Here is a 24,184-nt window from a genome sequence, read left to right as displayed (position 1 = left end):
ATATAGGATACGGGGGAGGAGATTCATCTTTACACTATGTATCCTACCTATCCAGGAGATCTTGTAGGGCATCCATTTTTTAAAATCTGCTTTTAGTGTCTTGATTAGCTTGGGGTAATTAGCCTCATAGATGTCCCTGTAATTTTTGGTGATGTAGACCCCTAGGTATTTAATATGTTTTGGTTGCCAATTGAAATTAAAGTTCAGACTCAGTAGCTTTTCAGTTTCCTTTGGGAGGCTAATATTTAGGGCCTCTGATTTGGTTTGGTTGATTTTGAATCCTGATATTCTATTAAATTTATCTAACAGGTCAAATAGGTTCGGCAGGGAGGTTAGAGGCTTGGAGATCAGCAGCAGTATATCGTCTGCATACAGGGCAATCTTATGTGACTGTGAATGCACCGTTATCCCTGAAATATCCGGGTTGTTACGGATTTGCGCAGCTAAGGGTTCCATACATAGGGCGAATAACAGGGGGGATAACGGGCACCCCTGTCGTGTGCCGCTTTTAATTTGAAATAGATTAGAGGGGAAACCCTGATGTATGACCTTGGCTGCGGGGCCCGAGTATAGCGACATTATCGCACCACTCACCCTTTCCCCAAAGCCGAATGCCCCAAGCGTCTGTTTTAAGTATGGCCAGTCTATCCTGTCGAACGCTTTTTCGGCATCCAGACTCAACATCATAATGTTTAATTTCTGATTAGTGGCTATTTCTAGCAGATCAATGATGCGTCGGGTGTTGTCCGCAGCTTGTCTACCCATTATAAAGCCGACTTGATCTGGATGTATGAGTCTGGGCAGGATAAGACTTAATCTATTGGCCAGTAGTTTGGCATATATTTTGACATCTGTATTAATTAGGGAGATTGGTCTATAACTTTTACAGTCCTGCGGATCTTTCCCAGGTTTATAAATAACTGAGATTGACGCCTGAAGCATCTGCTCCGGGAACGGGGCTCCTGCTAAAACAGCATTATACATTCGGAGCAGCCATGGGGCTAAGTTCTCAGCGAACACCTTATAATACTGCCCCGAGAACCCATCTGGCCCCGGGGCCTTGGAGGGTTTGAGGTCGGTGATGACCTGGGTAAGTTCTTCTAATGTAAAATCAGCCTCTAACCCCTCCCTGTCCTGCGCGCTCAGCCCTGTTAGGTTGGACCGTGCTAGAAAATCTTCCATGGCCCTTGCCGTTTTGTGATTATGTGCCACTTTCTCTCCATTATATAAATTTTCATAGAATGCTTTAAATTCCTCGACTATGCTTTTTGGGTTGGATGTGGAGGAGCCGTCTTTCAGACGTATCGCCTGTATGTTATAATTAGGCTGTCTAGTGTTTAGTTTGCGCGCTAGCATGGTATCCGGCCTGTTCGCCTTTTCATAAAATTTCCTTTGTGACCAACTCATAGACTTATCAGCCTGGGAGACCATTAGTAGATTTAGTGCGATTTTGGTGTTCTTTAACTCCAATAGGACCCCTGGATCTTGTGTCAGTTTGTGTCTTGATGTGAGGGAACTTAATTTGGATTGGAGGACTGCTATCCTCTTATTACGCTCTCTCTTTCTACGGGCTGCGATGCTAATTAATGTGCCTCTTATGGTTGCCTTATGGGCCTCCCAGAGGGTGAGGTCGCTGCTCACCGAACCATAGTTGGTCGTGAAGAATTGATCTATCTCCTCTCCGACTGAGTCGCATATATCTGGGATCTTGAGTAGAGACTCGTTTAACTTCCAATTTGCACCGGGTCTATCAGGGCGAATTTGGTTGCACCTCAGCTCTATAGGCGCATGGTCTGACCATGAAATATCATGGATCGAAGCCTGAGCGACCAAGGGGACCAGTCTACTAGAAATGAAGAAGTAGTCGATTCTGCTGTAAACGTCGTGGGGGTGGGAGTAAAAAGTATAGTTTTTTTCTGTGGGGTGGAGTTCTCTCCAGATATCTACCAGCTGGGTTTTTTTGAGACCTGCTTTTAGGGTGTCGATTACTTTCTTACGACAGTTTCTAGCGATTCCCGATCTGTCTAGCTTCGGGTTCAGGGTAAGGTTGAAGTCTCCCGATAGTATTATCTGGCCTTTGGCTACCTGCGTGAGTTTCTGGAAAAAATCCTTAAGAAATTCGTGGCCTTGTTCACCCGGGGCATACACCGATGCTATTGTCAGTGGCTGTTCTTGTACTGATCCCACCACTATTAAGTATCTGCCTTCACTGTCCCTCCTAATCGTGTCAAGAGTGAATGGAACCCTATTGTGAAAGAGAACTCCGACCCCTCTTTTTTTTTCTGTAGCGGACGCTAAGTAGAATTGTGAGAATTGTCTATCCAGGAATTTGGGGACACTGGTACGGCTAAAATGAGTTTCCTGTATTAGGAGGATGTCCGCCTGTTTTGCCTTAAGATCCGTAAAGGCGACCTTTCTTTTCCTAGGGTTGTTAAATCCCTTTACGTTTATAGATACAAAATTCAGCGCCAAGGCGGAAGTGCCCGAGTGCCAGGGAGTCTTTGAGATGACGTCTGGTATGCCGGTCGGAAGCTCCTCCCTCCTCCTGTTCGCGCTCTCTGCTTGCTTTCCCGCTCTCATCTTCTACGCTTGTCAGGGAAGAAGGGGGTTAGTGTCTGGGATCTGCTTAGAGATGTTATGGTTCTGAGGTGGTCCCGAACTGGGCCTCCTAGTGTCGTCAGTGTGACCTGAGATAAGTATATGACACTGGGTTGGCCTTTCCCTGCTCTGATGGTAGGCCCGTATCCCCCAGGAAGGGAGAGGGAGGGAGGAGGAGGGGGAGGGGAGGGGGAAAAACTGAGTAAATAAAAAGAAAAAGGGAAGAGCCTTGTCTGGGCTGATCCAGAGTCGACTCTTGTGCCCTGTTTGTCGGACCGCCAACTGGCACCCTTCAATCGGGAGTGTCAGTCGTTGTGGGCGTGTCCTCTGTAGGGCATGTTGGCTCCCATGGACTACCTCCATGGGATACCTTGTGAGGCGCCGGCGAAGACCAAAGGTGTCTCGCACCGACATTGAACTTTGTGTGTGTGTTGCGGCATAACATAACAATCTTTATTGCAACTTCAAAAGAAATTAACTGTAACTGTAGACTTAGCTTAATTCAGCTTCGGCTCCACGGTCGCATCCCAGCGCTCGGGGGCCACCCCGGACCGGTGTCTCCCCACTCCCGGTGTTGATGCCTCCGTGGGATTCAGCGTCGGGGGCTTACGTAACCTCGCTCGCCCCGTCCATGGACCCCATGCGGAGTGGGGGCCTGTGTCGCGGTCAAGGCTCGGTCCACCGAAGTGGGGCCCCCCGAGGGTGCCCCCGAGCACCCCGATACCCCGCCAGCCGACTGCCGTGACCAATTGCTGACCCTGCAGCTGACAAATTGCATTAAACATTAGTCCTCTGGTGAAGCATAAGTCATAAAGGTTAAACGAACAAACCTGGCTCAAACATGGACCCAATTATAACCCAACTCCCTTGAGCCTGTAATGTCCCCCATAGTCAACACCCCTTTAAGCTATATCTCTGTCAATCTGGCCACGATATGAACCCCCCTCTGGTGAAACTTCTCTTCTTTACCTGACCCTTCCAGCACAAGGCGTATTGCTCATCTCCCTCTGTTTAACGTGAATGCAACCTAGGGGATGGGGGCAGGAGTGAGGGGCGGCAGGGGGGAGGGGGGAGGAGGCGGGGGGAGAGGCGGAGGGGGGAAGGGGGAGGGGGAGGGGAAGAGGGGGGAAGGAGGAGGGGGGGAGGAGGAGGGAGGAGGGAGAGAGGAAGGAGGAGGGGGGAGGGGAGATGGGGGGCGGGGGAGGGGAGGAGGGGGCGGGGAAGCGGAGGGGGGCGGGGGGAGGAGGGGGGAGGAGGGGGGTGGGGGGGAGGAGGGGGGAGGGGAGGGAGGAGGGGGGAGAGAGGGGGAAGGGGAGGGGGAGTGGGGGGGAAGGGAAGGGGGAGTGGGGGGGGAAGGGGGATTGGGGGGGTGGGGGGGGAGAAAGGGGGATGGGGAGGGGAGAGGGAGTGGGGGTGGGGGGGAGGGGTGGGGGGGAGGTGAGGGGGGGAGGAGAGGGGGGGGGGAAGAAGAGGGAGGAAGGGGAGGAGGAGGGAGAGGAGGGAGGGGAAGGGTGAGGAGAGGAGAGGGGGAGGGGAGGGGGAGGGAGGGAGGGGGAAGGGAGGGGAGGGGGAAGGAGAGGAGGGGGAAGGAGGGGAGGGGGGATGGAGAGGAGGGGGAAGGAGAGGAGGGGGGAAGAAGAGGAGGGGGAAGGAGAGAGTAATGTACGGAGGAGGGAGTGACAGAAAGGTTGGGGGGGTGAGGGAGGCAGCCGGAAGAATGGAGAGGGGGGGGAAAGGACAGAGGGGCGGGAAGGCGGCGGGGGGGGGGGATCAGACGGGCCAGATGAGGAGGGGGGGGGGGCGGCTGCGAGGGGGGGGGAATGGCGCGGGGGGGGGGGGGCACCTCCACCTAACCTTTGGTCCACCGATACAGGGTTGCCCCCATTCTGAGGCCCGCCTCGGGTCCCCGGGGGAGGCTAGCCTCTCATATCCACCGCCCCCCGACCCCGCTACCCGGAAGTCCCCTCCTATAGGCGGAAGTGCCCGAGTGCCAGGGAGTCTTTGAGATGACGTCTGGTATGCCGGTCGGAAGCTCCTCCCTCCTCCTGTTCGCGCTCTCTGCTTGCTTTCCCGCTCTCATCTTCTACGCTTGTCAGGGAAGAAGGGGATCCGGCGTCTCTCAGCTGCAGTTCTCGAGGAAGACCACCAGGGGGGGACATCGCGGGAGTACCTATGGCCGGACATTTTGACACGAGGGAGGGGGAGTTGATTCAGGCCCCTTTAAGAGCTCTACCGGTCCGGCGGAGCTGTGTAGACCTCGTGGTTTCACGTGGCTTCCTCCGGCGCGGCTCCACTCTGTTCCAGGACGTGGATGTGGACGGATCAGCCTCGGATTCCAGGTGAGGGGGACAAGAGGGGCCAGGGCTGGATGGGTTCTGCTGCAAGTCCCAGCTTCTTGAGGAAGCTGTTTCCGTCCTCGGCCCTCCGTAGAGTATTTGCAACCCCGTTCTTCACGACTAGTAGGGCGAAGGGAACAGCCATCTATATCTGACCCCTCTGTCCTGCCAGGGTTTTAGTTACTGGACCCAAACTGCGTCTTCTTAGGAGGGTAGCCGGGGATAGATCCTGGAAGATCTGAAGCTTGGCGCCTTCATATTCCATGGACCCTGGCCTCCCTGGCGATCTCGGCAAACTGCATCCTTTATTTTATAATAGTGAAAGCGAACTATTATATCTCGAGGGGGGGCTCCCGCCTGCTGTCTTGAGCGGAGGGCCCTATGACACCTATCAAGGTGTAAGTCCTGGGCAGATTTATCAGGCATTATGTGTTCCAGCCACTGCTGTACAAATTCCTCAGCGTCCGTTACTGTCTCTGGGACCCCACGGATACGGACATTGTTCCGTCTGTCCCGGTTTTCAGTGTCTTCTTGTTTGTCAGTGAGGTCTCGGATCTTCTCCTGTAACTGGGCTACTGTGTTGTTTGTCTGCTGCAGGGCCCTCGTGTGGCGTCCATTTTGGTCTCTAGGGACCCGGTCCCTCTCCCCCAGTCCATCAAGGTCCCTCCTCAGATTCCACAGCTCTCTGTTGAAGAACTGTTTCATCTCGGCACAGAACTCTCTGAGGTCTTTTCTGGTGACTAGTTCGCTGTCATCCGCTCTCCCGGCCGGTTCTGCTGCCATCCCTGCCAAAGGGGGATCAGGGCTATCTCCCGCTGCTGGGTTTTTTTTGTTAAAATATGTAGTGACCGAGGGGTCTTTCAGCTTTGCTTTCCCTCGTGCCGGCATCCCCAGGTGTTCCCCTTCTTAAACTTGCTGGTCTGCTTTGTGGGGGGTCACTTTGATTGCCGCTTTTATTTGATTATATTGTCGATGCGAGCAGAGCTAGAAACCTAAGCTTCCATCTACTCTGGCTGCGCGCATGCGCCTGATCCGTAATCCTTTTTAAGGACGCCTTGGCCCATGACAAGGGTCCCACGTCATACGTGGTGGACCCGGTTTTAAATGTTGTAGATGTTGCATGATAACAAAACAGGTATGTGTTAGAGTTATGGTAAAATGTTGCTAATATGTTTAAAGGGATACGAAAGTACGTATATTTATTCCGTCAGCAATGGTGTACTACTCTTTCAGGTTATACTATATTGTATTAGGAAACAATTTGTTTGTGATCGCTACATGTTATGCAGTCTGCAATGTTACGCTGTATCCACGCATTTAAAGTGAAAATGGTGGTTAAAAAAAAAAAAAATGTAAACGCAGAGTCAACGCATAACGATTGTTATATTTACCATTCTTCTAGAATTAACTCTTCGTCTGCCTGCAACTGGTCGCTCCAGAAATGCAAGGCATTTTCATCCACGCTTGACCCAAACGCTGAATCCATTATGACACACATCTCCTCCATGAAGCGCTCATAGGAATCGCCACTGCTTTCTTCAAACAATTGGTCCGGAAGTAGGTTCATTTCTTCGGGTACCCATTCGAATGCATTTTCAGCTGAAAGGCTTGCTACATAATCATAGTAGTTTTGTTCTTGTACAATGTGGGTTTCAGGAATGGAGGGTGCAGATATTGCAGCAGGTATCGATTCACACGTAACAGTAGTAGCGGATCCATTGCTATTGGCATTAGGAATAAATATGCCTTTAAGCACAATATGTGTGCCCTCTTTCACGGTGAAATGTTTTTCCTTCGCAATCTTCCAGAAACCATACTTGTCTTCTAGCTTATCCTGCACACGTTCAAAACAGTCATTAGTTGATAAAGTGAATCTTACTGAGGAATTAAAATTGCGCGCATGCCCACGGTCTTGGTAATAAGGATATTTTGCTCTAATCAAATCATAGATTTGGCGTGTGCTCGCTTTGTGTCCGCAAGTTGATAAAATAGCTTCTGATACCATGTATTTATACCCTAACTGCGGATTCTGATTTTTAACGAATTCATCAGCCATTGCAGATTAGCACAAAAGATGTGTGCAGGTATCTGTCCTTTGCTCATAGAAATGAAACTGCTCAATGGCTAACAGATTGCTGTGTTTCCTTTTCAAGGTCAACAAAAGTATAAACTTTTACTCCTCATTTCAAACGCCAATTGGATGTGTAGTTTTAATTGGTTGAACATTTGTGGTTTCTGATAGCCGCTTGTGTGACAAACATGTATCCTTTTTTTTATCTCGTTTCTGAAAACATTCCTACACTTTTAATTAAGTAACATTGAGTTTTCTTGAAAAATAACAAAGAGCACTGTGTGAAAATAGTGCTTAGACAGCCATATCAGGAAATACACACACCTGCAAAATGAAATGTTTCTTTCCCGCAGACATTTCTGTGTATATTTGAAAGTCTGGTTAACTCCCTGTCTGCATGAGTTTAAATACGTGTATCTATATATATATAAATATATCTCTCTCATAAATATATATATATATAAAGTGTATATTGTACTATATGTATATTGTGTGTATATATATTGTACTATATGTATATTGTGTGTGTGTATATATATATATATATATATATATATATATATATATATATATATATATATATTAGTATACATTCAGAGATGTTCTTGAAACAAGAACACATAAATGATTAAAGGACAACATTACAATGCCCAACCAAGGCAAAGGTAAGTAATATTTAACACATAATCCTGCTGTACACGTACAAGAAAGATGTTTGCAGTTAAATAGGTGTATTTTTAATAGCATGTGAATAATATGCACATGCAATGATTACATCAAGTAACACACCCAAATGCAATGTTTTACTGCAAAGTCAATGTCAGTTTCTCTAAACTTAGCAACTGGCTCCTGGTGGACCATTACTGAATACACGATTCATACATAAATATTAATAACATTCATCATTAATTATGACTGTTAACATTTCCAAAACTTCACGTGTACAAGAACATACTTGAAAGTTTGGAAACAACACAGTCTTCAGCATACATACAATATTAATTAGATAATCTGAAGTCAACAAAACAAGGGCAAAGACATATTTAGTGAATTATAACATTTTTTTTTTTTCCTTTTGAGAGCAAGTAACAGGCCTGCTTGTTGTCTCTTGCATTTTCCTTTTTTTTTTCCCAACTACTTTAGCCACAACAGAGCCACTTTGACTGGCCTCTGGCACTTCACGGGCAGGGCTTGTGGCCAGTGACTCACCTACAGGGCTTTTGGGCAGTGACTCACCTACAGGGCTTTTGGGCAGTGACTCACCTACAGGGCTTTTGGGCAGTGACTCACCTACAGGGCTTTTGGGCAGTGACTCACCTACAGGGCTTTTGGGCAGTGACTCACCTACAGGGCTTTTGGCCAGTGACTCACCTACAGGGCTTTTGGGCAGTGACTGTTCAAGGACAGGGCTTGTGCCCACTGACACGTGAGCAAGTTGGTAGACACTGCACAAGTGATGGTTGGTGTGTTTCATGTGTGTCTTTTTTTGTTTTTGACCAAAAACTGGTCAGTAGTAACTGCTTGTGCTGTTTTGTTTTTGTGGCCTCCTTTGTAGGTGTCAGCTGCTGATTTTGTACAGATGGCAGCGGTAGGATGTCATCAGGAACCTGCACAGCAATGTCTGCTACTTGACCGGTAACATTCGGACCTGGTGAATGAAGATCAGATGCATGTGGTGAAAACTGACCAGCATGAACAGATCCTGCCTGTGAGGTGTTGAAGTTGAATTGTGGTACATTAGTCATTCTCAAGTAATTTGCTTGGGTTTGCTGAACAACTAATGCTTCGAATGAGGTGTTGATTTTTTGCAACTGTTTAGGCACTTCAATGAAGACTCTGTGGAGATGTGCCAATTGTGATACTGTTTCTTCCTGCAGTGCAATCATCCTTTCCAGCACTGTCATCAGGTCAGAATGGCGACGATTTTCTGCCTCCACAATTTTTCCCTCAGAAGCTACAATTGCATCGTATGTGGTAGTTGCTGGACGATTTGGCGGTAAAACAGTTTCAATTGGAACCTCTTCATGGTCACTTGCTTGTATTTGTGTGTCTATGGCGGCATCATCATCATCATCCTCATCATCCTCATCATCATGTTCTACAAATAAATGTACACATTATTAAATGGCATGTTAATCTCTGCTGTGTTACTATGTAATTCTACTGTCATAAGTAACACCTAACATGTTTCCATACGTATTATAACCTCACATTAAAAACTACCTTGACTTACGAATAATGTTTGGACTCAGTATGAAATATGAATGAATGAAAACTTGCTCTAAACTCAGAACTCCTACATGATAGTTCACATCACTAACACAATACATGTTGCCTTACACTTCATTTTCACTGACACTAAGTAATCCTATTTAAAGAAGATGTGCAAAACAAATAATGAACATGACAACATAACATATAGAAGTGCACATATTATATGGCCACCAACTGATACACTCACCTTCTAGGTGTGTTGAGCTGCATGATCCAGGTGAAGACACTTGTTCCATCTCAGGTGACACATGTCCTCCAGGGGCAACTATATATAACAATAACATTAGTTTTACATTTACATGTGTAAATATTGAACAAACACTTATTGTATGTTCTGTATTTATGAGTACCTAACAGCATCAGTTCCTTAACCGAAAATGTGTGTGAAAGTGAACATAAATAGTTGTAATAACACTGTACATGCCTGTGTACTTAGAACTTTTGAGTTCCCTAACATACAACATACTATGTTTCTGCAGTAATGCGTGAGGATAAATAGATTAAATTTGTACATAAAAATCATATGTTGTGTAGTGATATCAGTATCATAATGTACATAACTATCATGAGATGACCATTCACAATGGTTATCATGAAGGTGGTCATATAGCAAAAAGTTTTGTTTTTGGTACAGGATATGTGTGGTACATTAATAGAAGATGTGGCACACCTGAATGTGGCTGTCACTCAACAAGACAACACATGCAGTGTGTGATAATGTGTCGTTGATAGTAGTTCAACTATAGATATGAGTGAACTAATGTGTGACGTACGGTTTGATAAATAATGAGATGTTGGGGCATTTAGTAGCTAGAGTTAAGCTTTCAAATGAGTGTGATTAACTTTAGTTGTGCTAGTCAGGTTGTAAGAACGGTATTCCCTTCCCCAAAAAGCCTAATCAGCCACACCTTTCAATTACTTCAAACAGGTGAAAATGGTGTGAACTAAGTTGACCCTCAAATGAGCCTGTAATTTGTGTGTGTGCTGAACACCACCCCCTCTGTTGAAGTGTATGCTGTGATGAGATATTAATTGCAGCTGCTTTAACACAATGGTAGAGGAGCTAAATAGTCGTCTGCAGTGTTTAAGTTATGAACAAAATGACATACCATATTGTACGTGTGCCTCATTATGCTGTCTGTATATGACATAAAGCAAAAATGGACCTTTTCATAAACAACTATAGATGTGTTAGTGCAAGTGATGTTTGTAGGCCATTGCATGCAATATATTTGATGCATGTTTAAAATAGGCAGTAATGTCGTGTTTGTAGGAGTAAAATAAATAAAATACACAATAATATTATACATATTTATGTTCTGTACCTGTAGGTAGTAATAATTTCTCATTATCATGTGTTAAACATGTGTGCTACCCTGTTGTTCCCCATCTTCGCCCGCCATAAATTGCTTCCAATGCAGCAAAGCATTGTGGGAATTCACATGCAAATGAGCACGGAATGCAACGTGGTATATTAGTTACTGCTTTTAGTAGGACTACAACAGATATGTCTAATTTGACACACACACACTATATATATATATATATATATATATATATATATATATATATATATATATATATATATATATATATATATATATATATATATATATATATATATATATATATATATATATATATGAGAGAGAGAAACAGACATATACATATATAGATGTAGGTATGTTTATATTGGGAAGACACTATAAAAAGCTGCGTAAATATGCAAAATAACTGAAAGCAACGACACGCCTAATACAGTAATATTTCTCACCTGGTGGAAATTGTGAGGGATAAATTCCAATATCCCGGTCACCAGCCAAACCTTCCACGACGACGGGAAGTAATTTTGCCCGAAGCAACTCCTCCAATGGAGTTAATATCAGACGTTGTGGTGTCGGCCCACCTCCAGTGCCAGTAGCATGCACGCGTTGGTGTTGTATTTTCTTTTTCAATTTGGACCTAATATCATCAAATCTCTTGTGACAATGATACTTGTCCCTGACACTATTCCCACACGCATTGACACCAATGACTATTGTGTCCCACATTTCTTTTCTGCTTGATGAACTTGTCCGCCCTTGAAAAACATAGAAAATATATGAGGTAAATTAATAATAATAGAAGCACCAGTTTCCTACACTGCTAGCTGCTCCAAGAGATAGCAAACATGCTGTTTTAGGTGTAATATGTGAAGCACATGAGCATTCACTACTAAACCTATACATGTAAGCAAGCTTGCATTCATATTGTATGCAGTTATCGCTAATTGAACGCCTGTGTTTTGTTGTCCTTGTAACGCATGAAAAAAAGATGTTTTTCCACAATAATTAACATAGAAATATATTCTTGAGAAATATTTGCATATTAACAAAACTCACATGCCCTGGGATCACATGTATTTGAATAATAAATGTAAAGGTACACTTACCTAATAAATGTCCATAGAGACTGTCATAGTGCTCCAGAATCCCAGTGACAAGAGCTCTATTTTCCTGGTCATTGAAGCGAGGATTACGTGGCTTCTCCACACGTTTCTTCCGAGCAGGTTTAGGGTCAGAGCTTGGCTGGTGCTGACTGGACTCTCCTTCTTCCAATGGAAGAGCCTCCAAAAGCTGGCCACCAGCAAGCACGCCACCACCAGACACCCCATCAGCAACTGCGCCACCAGCAGCACTCCCAGCACCAGCACTCCCACTCCTAGCACCAGCACTCACACTCCTAACACCAGCACTCACACTCCTAACACCAGCACTCCCACTCCCAGCACCAGCACTCCCACTCCCAGCACCAGCACTCCCACTCCCTGCAACACCACTCGCACTCTCAGCAACATCACTCCCCTGAACAGTACGTTCACTCCGACGCGTACTCGCACGAGTAGCACTCCCACTCCCACCAGCATCACTCTTCCCACGCTTTGCGGGCATACTTCCAGCACTCACAAAAAACAGACAACAAATGTACAGCCAATCACACGAAACACTTCCACATATAAAACAAGACAAAGATGTAAACAAAACAACAAAGGACAAAGCTCTCCCAATACACAACAAGTCTCTCAGTCAATATGCAAATCTTAAATCACCAAGCTCTGTGCGTCTCTCTCTCTCTCACTCCCAACAACACAGAGAATGATTAGCAGTACACGTTGCCTTTAAATATGGCGCGCTATCCAATACATGCTTGTTTCGCCTGATTCAGCAAGATTTGTGATTGGGCAACCTAACAGCACCCCGCCACGCACGCCGATACACCTGTGTGTGATCGGCTAATCATCGTGAGAGTGGGCGGATTTGTTTTCGCCTTGATTTTGAATGTATTCGGCACTTACTGCATACGGAGAGGAAAAATCGCCAATAACATGCCTAATCGGTAAGCTTGCCGATTTCACATAATCGACGCTTACTGCATGAGGCCCTAAATTTGTAAAGCTTCCAGTGACTGAGCTCCTGATTAGAACCAACGCTAACACCACCCTAACACCTGTCACTAGTTTTAAATACCTGGGCTTATGGTTTGACTCCCACTTATCATTCGGGATGCACATTGATACCCTGACAACCAAGACCTATGCCAAACTAGGGGTACTTTACAGGAACAAATCCTCCCTAAGTCTCCTGGTCAGAAAGCGTATCGCACAGCAGATGCTAATGCCAATTATTGACTATGGAGACATAGTATATGGCTTGGCTCCTCAAACCCACCTTAGCAAACTTGACAGGCCTCTACAATTCAATTTGTCGTTTTGTTCTCCAATGCAACTACAACACACATCACCACACATCACTGCGAAATGCTCAAAGAACTAGATTGGTCATCACTCGAGTCTAGGCGCAAAGTTCACCTTTCCTGTCTTGCCTTTAAATTCTTCATGGGCAAGCTACCCAGCTACCTGAACAAACTCCTCACCCCTACCACTTGCAGCACTTATCACCTGAGATCAGACTCCAAAAGACTATTCATGGTCCCAAGGCTCAACAAAGTATCCGGACATTCCTCCTTCTCCTTCTGTGCACCCCAAAACTGGAACAACCTACCAGAGACTCTCACATCCACCACCAGTTTAAGTTCTTTCAAATCTAAGGCTGTCTCAAATTTTAACCTGGTCTGTAACTGTTTCATACGCTCATAATATATATTTTCTTTAACTGTGCACGCAATGTCTTGTATATAATGTATACCCTGTTCATTTAGGTAACTGTACTTGAAACCAAGTATTATTTGTTTTTCTCTGTGCCCAGGACATACTTGAAAATGAGAGGTAACTCTCAATGTATTACTTCCTGGTAAAATATTTTATAAATAAATAAATTATAATTACTTTGTTTTCTATGGAAATGTTATGTTTTTGTGTTTGCTAAAAGTGTTTTTAACATGACAAAAGGCTACATTTAACCTATTAAATATGCCATTGTTGTTGGTTCACGTTCTTCCTAGGAGGGACTGCCACTTTAAATACCATTTTCCTACTCTGCTTCAGTTTAAATCAATCCTGAGATTACAAACCCATAAGAGTTTGTACAATCCGCTCTTTCTCCTTGCTAGCTCTCCTAAGCGCTCCTTTTCCTCTCACCCACACAAGTCTTTCTCCGTCTTAGGAACGCAGGGACGCTGTTTTCAAAGCCTTATTTAACCAGAGGCAGCTGGTGACATTATGGATAACTTTAGTTGCTGTCACCTACACTAGTTTACTGGGCAGCTAATGCCACCACTATATTCTCCAGACTATTACTCTGTGACCGTTACCATCACTTATTGGGGCCTATGCAGAGAGCAGCGAATTTTAAAATTGGCGAATTTATTAAAAAGTAGCTTTTTTGGAGAGTTTTAATCTCCATATGCAGAAAAGTGCGAATTCTGCTATGTTTAACATGGATGCGTGTGGCGAGTTTAAATTGGCGAGATGCGCGCTTCAGAAATGTGTTAAAACAAATTCGCGCCTTTTTTTTTTCCCTTTGCAATGGCCGCGAGCGGCAGTTTTTTTTGGCGAGGCAAAACGGAGACAATCGCGCCATTTTATTGGCGCGAACAGCCGCTAGATGCCGTTCGCGCCTCTCTGCATACGGATATTTTTTAAACTGGCGAGATTGCGGTTCTCGCCAGCCGCGAGGCGAGTTTTACAAATAGAAAAGAAAAATTGGCGCGTTTTTCGGAAATCTCCATTTTCTGCTGTTTTCTGCGCGATTATCTCCAAAAAATGGCGAATTTCGAAAATTCGCTGCTCTCTGCATAGGCCCCATTGTCTTTCCAAATCCTTGCAAAACCTCCCGAAGCTACTGAAGAAACAGAAATATTCATTTAATTTATCCCCCAAACAGCTTGTCAAATTACTTCCGCAATACCCTCTCAAGAGAAGAGTTACCAGTCTCGCATGCTTTCTCTTACTGTGTTTCTATTGCTGTTTGTGTTCTGTATCCCCCTTCCTCCCACACCATGTATTTGCCTCCAAGGTACTGATCTGCGGGTGGTTATTTTTCCTTATCCACTTTTTACCAAACACTAGATTCACTAAAGTGCAATAGCCTCACATGCACTGTAACAGCCACTCAAGTAAATGGCAATGAGCATGTGATCACAGCAGCTCTTTGCTCCTCTCCCCTCACTCCTGTCTTCTCCTCACAGCCTTGTTCAGCACCATTACTGCCCGTGTGTAGCCTTAGGCACGTTCTATAGCGCCGGGCGCGCGGAATTTCAGTTGCGTCAGCCTTTCTATACAAGGGCCGCGCGCACACGGTAGGGAGAGGGGAGTTGACAGACAGCGGCGAAGATGAGGAAAATCATCTTTTCACGCCGCTGTATGTGTGTGTGTGTGTGTGTATGTGTGTGTGTGTGTGTATATGTGTGTAAAAAATGTAATAAATATTTTATTTTTACCGATGTTTTGTTTAAATAAATTACACATAAACACACACACATATAAACACACAAACACTGTACCTTCCCAGCTCTCAGTATACTTACGAAAAGCATGCGGCACGTGCACGCGTGTTCGCATAGGCACGTACGGCTGCATGCTGTATATAACAGCCCTTACACGGCCTGTTCCAATACTGCTCAGACAAATAGGGCTGAGGAGGCAACAGGAAAAGGATGGAAGTAAGACTCCATGTGCGCTCTCACCTTTTTACTCTCCTGCTTTAATAGTATGATGCCCTCCTTCTCTAAATCAGAGACATCAAGGTCACGCTGCCTTCCTCAGAGGTGTGCTTGGCATGATACCTTCTCATACTGACTCCTTTTAAGATTTAAACAGCATTTCTGTGGCAGGGCCATCTTAATAACATTAGGGGTCCCCGGGAAAAGCAGTGCATGGGGCCCGGCCTACACTGCCGCTCCCAGCCTCCCACGCGCTCACTGGCAGCAGCGGGCACCGGAAGTGCTGCACTGCTAGGCTGCGAGCGGTTGAGACGCGAGCTAGGGTGCCGGGCGGGGGGAGAGCGAGCGGAGCCGGGGTGCCGGACGGGGGGAGAGCGAGTACTGTTGCCAGGTGGCATGTCCAAAAATACTGGACACAATGGTGAAAGGTGCGACGCGCTCGAGAATCGTTGGTGGGGAAGAATGTTATTTATAAATGACCCGACTTATGTCATTTTTTCTAAATTTCACTCCAAGAATTCACCAATTTGCACCAATTTATATTCTATTTCGTAAAAAATCTGGGGAGGAGTCTTGGGAGGGAGCGCCCTTCCGAGGATTGTTTTAGGAAATAGAATATGAAATAGTGCGAATTGGTGCAAATTGGTGCACGCTTGGAGTGAAATTTAGAACAAATGACGTAATGGTCAGATCATTTATAAATAACTGACCTGCAGTCACTGTACAGTACATGGCGAGCAATACTGATCTTACTGCTCCTCCCACACATTCCAAGATTGTTGCACCCCCTCCTCATCCTCTCTCCCCCCTTGTCCTCTCACCCTCCCACCCCCTTTGTCCTCTCATCCCCTCCCTTCATCCTCTCCCATGCCCCCCATCTCCCCTTTCTTCATCCTCTCTCACCCCCAACTCATCCTCTCTCTCCACCTCCCACCCCCTTTGTCCTCTCACCCCCTCCCTTCATCCTCTCTCATCCCCCCTCCCTTCATCCTCTCTCTCATCCCCCCTCCCTTCATCCTCTCACCCCCTCCCTTCATCCTCTCACCCCCTCCCTTCATCCTCCCTTAATCCTCTCATCCCCTCCCTTCATCCTCCAACCCCCCCCCCCTCCCTGTCATTATCAGTACAGTAGCTTTCAAATTTAGACTTCAGAATCCAGCTTTAAATTGCATATTAAATCATGCCAGTGAATAAGTAACCTGCTCTGCCTTCTTGGGGATGATCTGTAAGTAAGGGCGCTGCAGAGATTGCAATGCTGCTGTGATGAGAGCTGAGTTATGGAGCCTTTCTGAGAATTTACAATGTGGGTTATCTTAATATATAAAATCAAAGGTTGGTACTAGCTGCGGTGAATGTGATTGGTCCGTGGCCACCCCGACTGTCATTGCCCAAGAGGTACGCCCCACTGTGACACACACCGCCCACACGACTGTCATTGGCCAAAACTTACACTGACATCACTGACACACACCTACGTCACTGTCACACACTTGCACTGACAGCATACCCCCACAGAACCCCTGCAGAGTCCTTGGTAAGTTCATCTCACACTCTCACCCCTGTGTACACACACACACACACACACACACCCACACCTGACACCATGCTTCTTTACCTAATATCACATGAGATCCATATTAGATGAATGTTACATCCCTTAAAGGGATAAGTTGGAATCTACATTTTACAATATTAAGTGGCTGCTGTGAGTATCTCCTCACTAACTGTCATTTAATGCCTAAACATATTGTTATTTATTTGCTTAACTGAAAAGGGAATAAAAAAAACATATGTTTAGTAGAAATTAATCTGCCCTCACACAAAATGGCTGCTGTGAGACTCTCCTCACTGTCATTGAATGCCTACAAATATTGTTATTTATTTGCTTTCACATGCTATTATTATGTATGTAGAAATGAATCTGTCTTTACACAAAATGGCTGCTGTGAGAATCTCCTCACTGTCATTTCATGCCTACTATCATTTTGCCTCCGCCCCTTATTGACATCAGATCAGAAGTTTCTCAGTCAGTGTGTAGTTGGCCTACATTTATTACTCACGCAGTGCAGTTGTGGGTTTGTTTTTATATGTTTGCTCCAACTGGAACTACTAAAAATTATACTTCTTATTTTAAACAACATCAATTTATTTTATCTATTTAAATTCCGGCCAACGCCGGGTCTCGCCCAACAGTATCTGTGCACATGGCCGCTCCGCGACACTCCCTGCGCACACTCATGCTATGGCGTGCCTTTCAATTTCTATTACAAAAATGCCCGCACCTACCTTCATTCTCCCTCCGCAACGGCCGCCCAACAGTATCTGTGCACATGGCCGCTCCGCGACACTCCCTGCGCACACTCATGCTATGGCGTGCCTTTACATTTCTATAAAAACAATGGCCGCCCGTACCTTCATTCTCCCTCTGCAACGGCCGACCGACAGTCCCTGTGCACATGGCCGCCGCGCACCGCGACACTACCTGCGCACATTCAACACACATTCTCCCTCCGCAACGGCCGGCCGACACTCCCTGTGCACATGGCCGACCATATGGCCTACGCACACACACACGACGACACTACGAACAACACTCCCTGTAGCCCTGCACTCTCCCTTTATGCCTTACTACAAATACATATATATGAAAAAAATGGCGTGCGTTTACATTTCTATTACTACAATTGCCGCCCGTACATTCACCTACGCACTCTTTATTAAGTTTCTAAAATGGCCGACAAAGGAACTTACAATTCAAATAAATATGAATGAAAACAATGGCGTGCGTTGAAATTTCTATTACTAAAATTCCCGCCCGTACATTCACCTACGCACTCTTTATTAACTTTGTAAAATGGCCGACAAAATAACTTACATCTTCAATGTGACGCTTTGCAAATAACCGCCAGCCTGCACCTACGCACTGTAAATTCACTTTCTAAAATGGCCGACACGCAATTACAACATGTACATTACATGCACATTACACTATGTCCCGCTTTGCCAATTTTCAATTCTTTCCATTCTTACAATTATTTTATTTCGTTACTTTATTCAATCGCCGCTATACTAATTTGCATTTACATTACCACTACCACGTTCACAACATCTCCGGCTTTCTCTATGTTCACGATCCTCTGAAAAAATTATACATCATCATTTCATTTACCTTCAACATTCATACACTATTCAATAAATTTCTTCATAAACTCTACACATTTATACCTTCATTCACACAACATCAACACACACATTACATTCATACATTCACCCTCATTCACGCATCAACTACATACATTACCATCACCATCTCCCTCTGCGCTCCGCACGGCAATCTCTCTATGCGCTCCGCAGACATAACCTCCCTCCCCGGCGCTCACTCACCTCAGCCTGGTATGTGACTGGCTCCCGCTGCGGGTGGACGCGCACACACTGCCCGAGGCCTCCCCCGTGTTCCCCTTACCTCAGCCTCCTGTCTCCCGGTGTGTCTCGGTCTCCGCGCCGCTCCTCCCGTCTGACACAGCTCAGGCCTCTACCTCCCTCCCTCCTTCAGTCAGCGGCCCCGGGCAGCGTAACTACAAGCTGATTGGCTGCCGGCCGGCAACCTCACGGAACAGGCAAGCAGCCCTGCCGCGTCATTGGCTGATCCCTGAGCAGGAAGGGGGGGGGGGTGGAGCGCCCGTCACCTGCAGGTACACGCCCGGGGAGAGCCGGGTAACGGCAAAGGATGGCGAAGCAGAGGAGTCTGGGAAAAGGCCGGGGTTAAAGGCGGGAAAAGGCCGGGGGCCAAGAGCAGAAAACACGCACCGAGGGGGTTAATGGCGCGGAGGCTTCTGAGAAGGGGAGGTGAGCGGAGCATTCTGGGAATAGCCATAACAAATCAGTGTGGCATGAGCGAGCAAGGTCCCCCCCCCACCACTGTCGTCCACCCCCTCCCCCTCCTAGCGGGAAATTTATTTTATCTATTTAAATTCCGGGCAACGCCGGGTCTCTCAGCTAGTTTTTAATAGATCTTGAAAATGGGAAGACTGTTATTATAGTAAAAGAAAAGTGAGGGTGAGTGAGCAATTAAACAAAGTTGCCAGTACTGTATGTACTGTCTGTCACCACACACTCACTCACTCAAACACACACACACACACACACACACGAGGCACAAACATATACAGGCAGGACACAGACAGAAAGACAGACACACTGAGACACACACACACACACGGAGGCACAAACATATACAGGCAGGACACAGACAGAAAGACAGACACACTGAGACACACACACACACACACACACACACACACCGATATACAGATAGGACACAGATAGAAATACACACACACACACACACACACGACACTGAGACACCCACACACAGATACACACATACATACAGTATACAGACAAGACACAGACAGACACACACACAGACAGGGCACAGACAGAAAGACAGACACACTGAGACACACACATACACTCACACCGATATACAGACAGGACACAGATAGAAATACAGACACAAACATATACAGGCAAGACACAGATAGACAGACACACACACACACACAGGACACTGAGACACCCACACACAGATACACACACACACATATACAGACAGGACACAGACAGACACACACACAGACAGGACACAGATAGACAGACATACAGGCAGGACACAGATAGACAGACACACAGACAGGACACTAACACACACGCAGACACACAGACAGGCGAGACACACACACACACAAGGGTGAGTTGATGGGGGAGGGGAAATGATGGGGAGCAAGAGTGAGGTGATGAGGGGGAAAATGATGGTGAGTAAGGGTGAGGTGATGGGGGGAAATGATGGGGAGCAAGGGTGAGGTGATGGGGGGGGGGAATTATGGGGAGCAAAGGTGAGGTGATGGGGAGCAAGGGTGAGGTGATGGGGGGGAAATGATGGGGAGCAAGGGTGAGGTGATGGGGAGCAAGGGTGAGGTGATGGGGGGGAAATGATGGGGAGCAAGGGTGAGGTGATGGGGGGCCAGGATGAGCTGTGGTGATGATGGGGGGAGGTGAAGGGTTATGTTTTAAATGTATTTGGAAGGTGAAGGGGTATATTTTATAATGCATTGGGGAGGTGAATGGGTATATCCTCGACCTCGTGTACCTCTCTAACCCTGAACTCGGCTCCACGGATACTGACTACGCTGCTCTCTCTTCCCCAGACCTTGGCTTACGGACTTCAACAAGTCTGCTATCTCCTTCCCAGGACCTGGCGAGTATACCAACTAACCCTCTTTATACAGCCCAGACCCGGCAACGCTAACTACCATCCTCCGAGCATGCCTCCGCTGCTGTGGGTGTGTGGTATTCTTCCTTTCCACCTCAGTACCGGGGTCTTGTCTGGTTTGTGGACAGCACAAGCGTTACACCCCCTCAGTTTCATGTGTTCCGCCGACTGCAAGGGTCGGTTTTGAAGATGTTGGTTGTAGAATTCTCTGTACACTAGGGTCACATGTGACCCGATGTCCAGAAACACAGATGAATAGACACCATCCACGAGGACGCGTATGATGACGGCAGGTCCAACCCGACTGCAAGCGTCCAATGGTGGGGTTCCATCGTTAGGGCTTGACTCTGGAGGTTTTTCGGAGGGCGGGGAAGTGATTTCTGCTGTCTGGAGTTTGCAGATCATGGATTGGGGATGGTTTTGCCTAATTGTAATTTATTGTTCTCTCTCTGGACATTACTTTGAGAAGTGGCCCTTCCGATCATAGCCATAGCAGATGACGCCACTTGTGTCAGTGCGGGCCTTGTGTGTAGTTGATACTCTCCCTGTCATCTTGGACATCATGGGAGGTGACTTGGGTTGAGATTCCTCCTCAGCGCTATATGCCTCTTTACCGTTCTGGGCCGATGCCCCCATGGATTCTGTAAGGATTCCGCTCCTGGGTTTGGCTGGAACTCATCCTTACAGAGCTATTCAGTTTCCAGACAAGCTCTCCCAAAACCTGCAATCAGGTATCACCTGCTTCTTGCTGCCTCCTGTGCAGCTCTGGCCTCATTGGCTTCCTGTGCTATTTAGCTGCTGCCTTTCACCCAGGAAGTTGCTGGACATACACTTTGCAATCCCTGTTGCAAGTAACTGTGCTTGTCACATACTCATATACAGAAACAGAGTGACTAGTCGCTCACCTAGTAGTATGGGAGATAAAAACCTCGGTGCTTAGGGAATATAGTACAATGGAACACTTGAACAAGTGACTAGAAGAGGTCACTGAAAGCCCTAATAATAGCACTCAGAAGTCACCATACACAGGTAAGTATATGGTAGAATGGAAGTATAAGTGTATTCACTAGGACCAGAAATTGGAGGTATATAGACCTCCAGCCACAAGACTACAGACAGCAGTTAAAATCAAAAAATAATAAAATTTTATTAAGTAAACGACCGACGCAACTTAACAACTATGGGGAACATATATATACACACACACTGGATATTAAAATCCTCACGGAACGAGCGGTGGTGGGCTATTGAAAGTGACAGGCTCATGGGTAGATGCACATGTACTGAGGATATACAATATAGTATGGAAGGTAGATAGACTGTGCAGTGCGGTCTAATGACACAAATATAAATGTATACAGAGTAGTTGCTACATATCATGCTACAAACATCTTACAACATGAGGCGCTGCTAAAGATATAAATAGCTCTACCCCGCATATATATGGAGATAGCGTGATCAGCGGGTGCGCAGCAAATGGTAAACACTCGTAAAGAGGAACACCTATAATGGTGTATTGACGTTGCTGGGCAAACAGCTCAAATTAGCTGTAAGTAGTCTAGATAGAATCCAGGCAACTGTAGCATGAAGTAAAACAGCGTGTCGCTGTGTCTGTATGATACTACCTTCGCTGCATGTCTCTGCCCACACAGACCGTTCTTCCTGGTGTGCGTCAAGCGTCTGACGTCACCATACCCCGACGTACGTTTCACGTGCTTGGCACGCTTCTTCAGGGGGAGGAGTCACACCCCGCTATGTGAGATGCTACATTTTGTAGTGGAATGGCTGGGAGGGGCCAGGATGCCAACCAATGGTAGGTAGCGGTTGGATCTGCCTCTCAAAGTATAGTAGTACACGGCTAGATAGCTGTGTCGATTGTAAAGTATACAGGGGGTTAATACGTCTACTGTGGTCACATGTTATGTAAGACATAGGATAAACTGTATAATGGAGCAACTTAACATGTGACCACAGTAGACGTATTAACCCCCTGTATACTTTACAATCGACACAGCTATCTAGCCGTGTACTACTATACTTTGAGAGGCAGATCCAACCGCTACCTACCATTGGTTGGCATCCTGGCCCCTCCCAGCCATTCCACTACAAAATGTAGCATCTCACATAGCGGGGTGTGACTCCTCCCCCTGAAGAAGCGTGCCAAGCACGTGAAACGTACGTCGGGGTATGGTGACGTCAGACGCTTGACGCACACCAGGAAGAACGGTCTGTGTGGGCAGAGACATGCAGCGAAGGTAGTATCATACAGACACAGCGACACGCTGTTTTACTTCATGCTACAGTTGCCTGGATTCTATCTAGACTACTTACAGCTAATTTGAGCTGTTTGCCCAGCAACGTCAATACACCATTATAGGTGTTCCTCTTTACGAGTGTTTACCATCTTGCTGCGCACCCGCTGATCACGCTATACGCTGTCTCCATATATATGCGGGGTAGAGCTATTTATATCTTTAGCAGCGCCTCATGTTGTAAGATGTTTGTAGCATGATATGTAGCAACTACTCTGTATAGATTTATATTTGTGTCATTAGACCGTACTGCACAGTCTATCTACCTTCCATACTATATTGTATATCCTCAGTACATGTGCATCTACCCATGAGCCTGTCACATTTAATAGCCCACCACCGCTCGTTCCGTGAGGATTTTAATATCCAGTGTGTGTGTATATATATGTTCCCCATAGTTGTTAAGTTGCGTCGGTCGTTTATTTAATAAAATTTTATTATTTTTTGATTTTAACTGCTGTCTGTAGTCTTGTGGCTGGAGGTCTATATACCTCCAATTTCTGGTCCTAGTGAATACACTTATACTTCCATTCTACCATATACTTACCTGTGTATGGTGACTTCTGAGTGCTATTATTAGGGCTTTCAGTGACCTCTTCTAGTCACTTGTTCAAGTGTTCCCTTGTCACATACTCCTCTGTTTGGCCTGGCTTGGCCTTCTTGTGCTTGAGTCTCTCCCTTCTGACCTCCTGCTTCCAAGGCCTCCCTGCTCGGTAGCCTCGATTGTTACTCCTTGTTCCTGGCAGTCTCGTCTTTGCCGCGCTGAAGCGGCTCGCTGATGTCCTCAGCGTCTTCTGTGGCGTGTCTGCACTCCTGGTTCCCCATGGCCTCCTCTCCTCCTGTTCCCTCCTTCTGTAAGCTCTGCTACGCTGTAGCAGGTCCACTCAGTTTCCTGCTTTCTACGCTGAAGTGGCCTAACTCCAGTTTCTTGTTTTCTATGCTGAAGCGGCTTGGCTCCAAGTTTCCTGCTCTCTATGCTGAAGCGGCTTAGTTCCAAGTTTCTTACTTTCTACACTGAAGCGGCTTCACCCAAGATTTCCTGATGACAACCTCGGCTTGTGACTCCGACCTCCGCTCCTGTGCCGCCTACCCCGACCCTGGCTTGTCTATGGATAACCCTGCACTCTCCAACCCTAGCCCGGCTACTCCTGCGGCTAAGCTCAGTCTAAAGCTTGCCGGGAGCTGGCCGGGATCGTAGTGGGATAGCCGCGGGTCCATTCTC

The 24,184-nt window shown here is 46.4% G+C and overlaps 4 protein-coding genes across 4 annotated transcripts in view; 3 read left to right on the top strand and 1 right to left on the bottom strand.

The window, feature by feature from the left end:
• Positions 1–24,184, top strand: part of LOC142466914 (uncharacterized) — a 608,435-nt gene that overhangs the window by 288,932 nt on the left and 295,319 nt on the right. The window lies entirely within an intron of this gene.
• The window catches only part of LOC142466913 (uncharacterized), a 276,622-nt gene that overhangs the window by 74,317 nt on the left and 178,121 nt on the right, over positions 1–24,184 (top strand). The window lies entirely within an intron of this gene.
• Positions 1–24,184, top strand: part of LOC142466916 (uncharacterized) — a 108,420-nt gene that overhangs the window by 9,358 nt on the left and 74,878 nt on the right. The window lies entirely within an intron of this gene.
• LOC142466994 (uncharacterized) lies at positions 7,799–9,534 on the bottom strand. Its single transcript, XM_075572629.1, has 2 exons — positions 9,467–9,534; positions 7,799–9,103 (listed from the first exon to the last, which is right to left on the bottom strand). Exons 1-2 carry the CDS (start codon positions 9,513–9,515, stop codon positions 8,403–8,405), a joined length of 750 nt encoding a protein of 249 aa, XP_075428744.1. The 5' UTR covers positions 9,516–9,534; the 3' UTR covers positions 7,799–8,402.

The sequence above is a fragment of the Ascaphus truei genome, chromosome 15 (assembly GCF_040206685.1).
Source record: "Ascaphus truei isolate aAscTru1 chromosome 15, aAscTru1.hap1, whole genome shotgun sequence".
NCBI lineage: Eukaryota > Metazoa > Chordata > Amphibia > Anura > Ascaphidae > Ascaphus > Ascaphus truei.
Note: the sequence above shows the minus strand (reverse complement) of the source record. Positions and strands in the feature narration are given on the sequence as shown.

Excerpts from the sequence above, each read along its gene's own strand:
- LOC142466994 (XM_075572629.1), bottom strand. The coding sequence starts at position 9,515 with ATGGAACAAGTGTCTTCACCTGGATCATGCAGCTCAACACACCTAGAA. Across the intron at positions 9,104-9,466 it reads CAGCTCAACACACCTAGAAG|AACATGATGATGAGGATGAT; the intron begins GTGAGTGTATCA and ends ATTTATTTGTAG.